Consider the following 7,948-nt stretch of genomic DNA (forward strand, 5'->3'; position numbering starts at 1 on the left):
TCCATCCATCCATCCATCCATCCATCCATCCATCCATCCATCCATCCATCCATCCATCCTTATTCTTCTGCTTGTTCTGAAGTCGGGTCGCAGGGGCAGCAGCTTGAGCAGGGAGCCTCAGACATCTCTCTTCACAACCACTTGTTGGGGCGGCAATTAGGGGTTGAACGACTACATAATTTTTAAACTCGACATTAACATAATAAAACTCGAGTAGAACTCGAATACTTGATGACATCATAGGATCTAAAGATACAAAAATAAATAAATAAAACCGCAAAAAAAGGTAATTATTTACAAAAAAAGACCAACAAAACATTGGGAGCATATATTATGCTCCTACCATTTATCATACTGCAAATAAGTCACAGGAAAAACTAAACTATTAGTTTTTATTATTATTATTATTAAGCTGCAAAAGTGAAAGAAACGTCCGTCACGTCAAAAACGAAACTAAAACAGTGGGGGGTCGACCACCCCGCACCACCGCCAGCTGTGGTGCACATTAGATTTAGTTTTAGAGATTAATATGTTTGTAGGTTTTTATAGGTTTACAAATTAATATTTTTTGCTTTTTGTTTGTGAAACAAGGTCGGAGGAAGCTGGTTCTGGTTCAGTCGATTGGACCCGGTGTTGCACCATATTCTGTGACCTGCAACAGTGCATGCAACACCGCCCCCTATGGTCACAATATACGGTGGTCACAAAATATGGTGCAACACCGGTTCCCAACGAGATCCAAACAGTCAGGAAGTTTATTAATTTTCTGTTTCCTTACGGTAGTTGAACTGGAAGATTTATCGTTAGTGAAATATTTCCAGACTATTGATGTATTTCTACCTGTTTGCTAAGACTGGACCTGCTCTGCTCCATCTGTCTGCTTGGCGGAATCCATTTTGTAACCCACGCCTGGTGTGGATCACGTGACACGTGACGCAATGACGTAAAGGCGATGTAATGACGTCACCACGAATACTCGACGTGAAATTAAAAAACTTGATAGATGTCCTAGGAATCGATGTGTAGATTACTCAAGTAGTCTGTTAAAGCCCTAGCGGCAATGACTGAGTGGTTAGAACAGCCGTCCTCCAATGCAAGAGTTGAGGATTTGATTCCACCAGCTGTCACATGCCAATGTGTCCTTGGGCAATTCAGTGAACCAATCATTGCCTCCAATGTTTCTTCCTGTTGATTCTGGACCCAGCTTCTGTTTCTCATGGGAGCATCCATCCATCTTCGCAGGGGGGCCGGAGCCCCCCTTAACCCAACTCAAACTGCAGTTGCCCATTTGATTTGTGACACTTTATGGTCTGAGATTTTTCTGCATCATTTATATTATTGTCATTATTTTCAGATCTCAGACTATCTGGAGTCACTGAATCTTGTTAATACACCTGGATCTGCCCATCACTGCAACTTTCACTGTCTTTGGGTTCTGAATGATCACGTCTTCATTAATGTTTCTCATGGCTCGATTATGGGGGCTAATTGTCGCACTGTTAACACTTGTAATTACACGAGTCATGAAAAACTCAAGAAAGTGTCTGATAATAATGTTGTTACTGCTATCAGGGATTCAGCCCAACCCTGGACCCCCCACTAATTACAGCACACCAAATGACTTTAAAAACATGTCGGGACTTCATTTCCTGATGTAAACGCACGTAGCCTTCTGAGAAAACTTGATGCTTTGAAAATTCTGATCAGTTCTTCTGGGGCAGATGCAATCTTCATCTCTGAAACCTGGCTCAACAAATCTGTACTGAATATACTGACCAGGTAATCAATGGATTTAATGTCTATCGCTGTGATCGTCAAAAAGGGGGGTGGGGGGGGAGTCGCTATTTACATCAGAGATTCTGTGGTTTCTAGTCATGTGTCTGCTAAAACAATTCCAAACCAGTTTGTTTCTCTCCCAACACGGACGGATACTTGCTGTATGAGCTTCTGTTTGTGCTTTACTGGTTACTGCTGTGTATAAATACTAGGGGTGTAACAGTATGCTAAAATCACATTTCGGTTCGGTTTCAAGGAGGGCTCGGTTCAGTTAAATTTTCGGTACAAAAAAGGCCAAAATACAGACCTACAAAATGTTTTTAAAAATATGCCAAGTAAAAAAATACATTTGTATAAAAATAAATAAAAGCGACCCATTTGGATGACATTTTAAATAAACAGCACTTTACAATAAATAAACTATTCTAACAATAATAAAATTTTTAACAAATACAATAACAGTCAGAACCAGAACAACAAGAAGCAACAGACCATTGACAATCTAACTAATCAAGTTTTAAGTTCGTGGCCAAAAAGACCAACTTGTCCACATTTTCTGCCAAAAGTTGCAATGACAATATCTCCAGTGGTGGAGAAAACTGCTCACTAGCAACAGAGGTAGCAGGAATAAAGAGGCAGAGCGTTGCTAATTTTGCAGTGTGTGTAATGCTGAGCAGCCCCCTGCTGACCCCTCATCTTCTCACGTCACTGCTCCTCTTGCCATCTTTCTGCCCATCCTGCCATAAACCTGCCTTCATGCTCTTTGTTCTCCTGCCCGTGTCACCTGCCATAGTTTCTGCCCCTCATGCCATTGTTTGTTTTTCCCTGATGTGTTTTGCCTATCACCCATCCTCCAGCTCAAGCCTGCTTCCTTCACTCTATGCCACGCCTCCCTTTTCTCACAGCAATCAGCCCTGATTCCATGCACCTGTTCAACTCATCTAGTTCACCTGCTCTGCACCCTTTATAAGTTTCATTCTCACTCTCCACCGGTGCCGAATTATTACACCACTCATGGTCCCTGATAGTGAAGCCTTCAGTCATAGTATCTTGTTCCATAGTTTTGTATCCTTGCCTTGAACCCTCGTTTGTTTTTTGACTCCTCGCCTTGCCTTGCCCCTTTCTGGATTTGTCTGAATTTCTGACCACGGTAACGACTCTTGCTCTCCCTTAATTAACTAATTATACCATTGGCTTTAGTTCAGCCATTTTTAAACATACAACACTGGAATGTAATATTGCTGCAGTCCAGAAGACTTAAAAAACTCTCAGTGCAAATAAACAATCCAAGTTGGCTGGTAAAACTAATTTTAAATGGCCATAACTCTGTCAATATTGGACACATTGAGCTAAACATTGGTGTGTTGATAGCCGACAACGTTCCCCATCTCACACAGAATGCAAATTAAAAATCCAAAATGGCCACCATAGCGCAAAGGAAAGTACGACTATAACTCAAACATTGTTTGCTATATTGTGTTGAAATTTGTTATGGTCATAGCTAGGCCTGTCGCGATAAACAATCTCCATCACATAGAAAGGTCAAATCAAAATACCATGTGGCAGTCCCCTAATAAGTTTCTCCAGTAGCTTTTCTTGTTGGTTACTGCTGATTTTACAGTATAGGAAGGCATTTAGTGCATTGAAAAGCAATGGAACTTTTGAAAACTATCCAAGTAGGCTTTTCAAAAATTTCAATACACAAAAATAACTTCAGGTAGAAATGATTATGGCCTGTACCATGTGATTCAGTAAATTACATGGAATGTTGAAATATGAGCCATTAAAATATGTGTCTTTAGGTTTGGAAGTTGAACATGCCTGAGTATTTTTCTATGCTGTACACAGACTCTATAGTTATTATCATGTAAATGTTATCTAAATACTATTTGTGGTTTGGGCTGCAGTATGACTTTCATTTATGGAAGAATCATATGATGATTATTATGATTTTAGGTTTCTTTTTAGGGTTCCATGGTCCGCTGGATGCATGAAAACGTGGCTGCATTGCAGCTGCATTCCCATACTTATGCAGGCCAACAACAACAACGATGACATCGACAATAATACCATCTAAAGCACAAAATTATGAACTCACAGAAGTCAAAACTTAAGTTGAAATTAAAAAGCAAAATGGGGTAAAAAGTCTAAAGAATGCCATAAAAATGAGAACTTGTTTGTACTGCAAGGAGGAAGCATGATTAGGGTCGGGACAGATTAGTTCTTAAAATTGTTCCTGAGCTGAATTGTATACATTATGTCTAGCTGACCTCGCACAGTGATTGCTGGACATGGGCACCAGCGACCCCCGTGACCCAAAATGGAATAAGCGGGTAAAGAAAATGGATGGATGGATGGATGGATGGATGGATGTCTAGCTGACTTGCTAGAACAGAACGTCACAAGTTTGTCAGTTCATTGACTATTCCAGTTATACGTAAAAATCTGCTTTGAAGAGCTGGTGTTTTAATCTTTTTTTTTTTCTTTGTCTTTGCAGGTGTGAACAGGGAGACACGGTCACACACACTGCTTGGCTAAACCGGTCGAGTATACTGTATGCCGGGGAGGACAAGTGGTCAGTTGATACCAGAGTAAGTCTGGTGGCCCTTAATCAAATGGAGTTCACAATCAAGATTGAAAATGTGGACATGGCAGATGAAGGGCTGTATGTGTGTACAGTCCAAACAAGCACTCGACCAAGAACTACATCTGTTTACATTCTTGTTCAAGGTAAATAAAGTAAAATAAAATGCTGCTGATAATGCAGAAGCACACACATCTTATATTATGTAGATGTTATCCTACAAACTTTGCATGATGTTTGGTGTATAAGCACAAAAACAGCCAGAACCTTCCCTTCTACTGCCTGAAGCCACAGAGAGCAACCCTCTCATTCACTGGGACAAACTGTAAAGGCCGCCACATACTCGGGCGTACTTCACTCCACAGAGGTCCACACGTACCCGAGGTGGTCTCAACGCGGACTCGAACTGGATGTTTGCAAGCCATGTCCACTCAAAGATCAGTTATCACAACCGCATACTCTGTGTCGTACAATAAACTGCCTAGTGACATATTGTTTTGTATGCAACACCAAAGTATTAAATTCTCCCTGGTCTGGTTTAATGGCCTTTTCTTTTGTTTTTTGTTGTTGTTGTTTTTGTTGCCAAGAGGCAAGCGATCTCTTTCTCCTTGTCCATTGACACCATGACTGAAATTGTGAGAAATGAAGGAATTAAAATAAGGCCCGGCGTGGCTGCGGGAGGGTCTGGAGATTTCCTGGTGGGCTGGTCAAATGTGTGGGCTGCAGGGCCGCTCCCTGTTTTAAATTTTTTTTTTTTTTAGAACTTTTTATTAATAACATATAAACACAAAACACAGCTGCCGCTGCTCCTGGGCTGCCAGCTGTGTTTTGTGTGCCCATCAGGGTGTACACTGGAGTATGAAGTCTCAACCGTCTGCGGACAGTGCGTGCAATGTCTGCGCAGCTCACAGAGTAACCACAGTACACCTGAGTATGTGGGAGCCTTTACATTGAGGCATTGAGCCAGAGGCTTGTGAGTGTCCTTACAGTCGCCCGTCTCTTTGGGCAACTCCAGAGTAAGAGAGAGTCCAGCCTGTCTTCAGGAGTTGCGTTCCAGAGGCCAAGCGGTGCATAGAGGTGAGCCCAACTATACGCTCAACCGCACACACAAGCTCCCGTTCTTTATCCACCAGTGAGGTGACACATTCCTAGAGATAGTATATGCCAACAGGAATTGGTAAAGCCAGGGATTCTCCCTCACCTAATGTTTGACATGCACAGTACCGGATCTTGATGGACCTCCCCACAGGTGGTAGGCCCATGGGGAGGTGGATACCTGTTATTTTTCAGGCTTGGCCCAGCTAAGCCCAATGAGCCAAGACTCAATGACCAGGCAATTGCTGGCAAGCTCCTCTCCATAAGCATGGCTCCAGGGAGGTGCCCCAGTTTCCTTTTTCCAGGCAAGGTTTACTGATGTATCTGTTGTTTTTTTCATCAAGGATTTTTATTGCTCTTTGTGTGACCCCTCCCCTGAGGCCATTTTGCCATGGGAGAACCAGGAACTGATGCCCCTGACAACATAGCCCCCAGGATGTCTGGGGTAATCCCCCCCCCACACACACACACACACCACCACCACATTAAAGCCCTCAGTATACTCCCACGTACGTCCCTTCTCACATACGTACGTGTGTACCTTACGCAGAGGGTTCAGACTTCATACTCGAGTGTACACCCTGAGCAGCTTCACAGACAAGGGGCGTTTACCTTCAGGACAAAATGAGGTCGCCGATTAGTCATTTGCTGACACGCCTACTGGATTGATTGACAGGTCGGAAAGAAAAAAAAAGAGCGCTGGCAGCTCCAGCCACAGCGGTGTTCTGTGTTTATATGCTGTTAATAAAAAGTTCAAATTTTTTTTTAAATACAGGGAGCGCTGGCCCTGCAGCCCACACATCAGACCAGACCACCAGGAAATCTCCAGACCCTCCCGCAGCCACGCTGGACCTGAGTTTAATTCGCTCGTGGCAAATTATTTCATTTCTCACCATTTCAGTCATGACATCAACGGAGGAGGAAGAGATCACTGCTTCTTGGCAACAAAACTAAAGAAAAGGCCAGATCAGAGATGAAGAAGGGGAATTTAATACATTGGTGTCGCATACAAAACAGTCTGTTGCCGGGCAGTTTAATGTGCGACACCGCATACGCGTATGCAGTCGTAAAAATTGAGCTTTGCACGGACATGCCCTGGGGGGTACGCTCGTACCTCCGCGTACGTACGTGCGTACCTCCTCGTATACTGGGGGCTTAAGGTGGCATTTCTGCACAGGGGCCTGTGAAAAGTCATAAATGATACTTTCCTTCATATTTCCATTATACATTTACCCACTTTTTTTTTTTGACCGTGTGATGTTTGGGTTACAGAATCAGAAGATGTAAATAAAATGTATCTGATAGATTTCAGTTTGTTTATATTAACAATAAATATTCATACACAATTTTGTCATAAGTCATCGGGGTTCAGTGCTTAGACCAAATATGTTTAATCAGTACATTATTATTTACAATAATAATTATTACAATGATAATTATAATAATTAATTAAATATCATAATAAAATACAACAACAAAAATAATAGTTTTTTTTCTTCTTTTGGCTTCTCCCTTCTTCAGGGGGGGGGGGGGGGGCGCCACAGAAAACAAATTTGCATGAAGACATAATTATTTTTATGCCAGATGTTCTTCCTGACGCAACCACAGACCACCGAGCTACCACAGCCCTCTGTGTGGAGCAGAGAGCTGCTATCTAGGGCGCCCGGGGGAGCAGGTGGTGGAGGTTAAGTGCCTTGGTCAAGGGCCCAGAATGGGGCAAATGAGGGTGGAGGCAGGTGTGGGTGCTTCACCTACTCAGCCCACATTTTGATGTTGTCGGTACCAGGAATTGAACCAGTAATCTTCTGATCACAGGCACACAGTCTCTAACCTCTGCACTACCACTCCCAATAAAAATAATAATAATAATAATAATTAATACATACAATACATTAATCAACGCATACTTCCTTTTGTTAAAACTATTAGACAGCATATGCTAAATGCGATGATACTAAACTACAGTATGTTTATCTATTAAACTTCTTCTCAGGTGTCCTCATGTTGCTGCCAGAGTGTATATGCAAGCTCGGCTGGATTCATTCTATGCGTAAAGTGAAGAAATCTGCTCTCAGTGATTTAATTGTGTGACAAAAACTGTGACATTATGTTTATATGTGAGCTCCAGGGACCTGTTTTGTACACAAGGTCCAGGCAGATATGTCCGATATGTTATGACTGATCAAAACTTTGTTGTGGGGGTGATTTGGTAGAACAGTGGATGAGCAACAATGGTGTCCGTTTGCTTCAACTGCTTGGCTGAGAATCAGCTGGCTGAGGCTGTTAGAGCAGACACAGAGCACTGAATAGACAAGCATGGACACACAGGTGGTTTTCCATGGTTGTGCAGGTCAGGAGGAAGTACGACAGTTGGGCAGCATAGCTACATATTTGCTCTTTATTTTGCACCTTCTATCAAAAACGGTGGATTGGAAATAAAGAAAACATGTTCAGGTTTTATATATATATATATATATATATATATATATATAT

At 42.2% G+C, this 7,948-nt stretch overlaps 1 protein-coding gene across 1 annotated transcript in view; it reads left to right on the forward strand.

Moving 5' to 3' along the window:
* Window positions 1-7,948, forward strand: part of ntm (neurotrimin) — a 49,091-nt gene that overhangs the window by 9,462 nt on the left and 31,681 nt on the right. The window contains exon 2 of the mRNA XM_037687618.1: window positions 4,274-4,506. Coding sequence (XP_037543546.1) covers window positions 4,274-4,506 — 233 coding nt within the window. The remainder of the gene's footprint in view (window positions 1-4,273; window positions 4,507-7,948) is intronic.

The sequence above is a fragment of the Nematolebias whitei genome, chromosome 14, assembly GCF_014905685.2.
Source record: "Nematolebias whitei isolate Nwh7 chromosome 14, NemWhi1, whole genome shotgun sequence".
In the NCBI taxonomy this organism is placed as follows: Eukaryota; Metazoa; Chordata; class Actinopteri; order Cyprinodontiformes; family Rivulidae; genus Nematolebias; species Nematolebias whitei.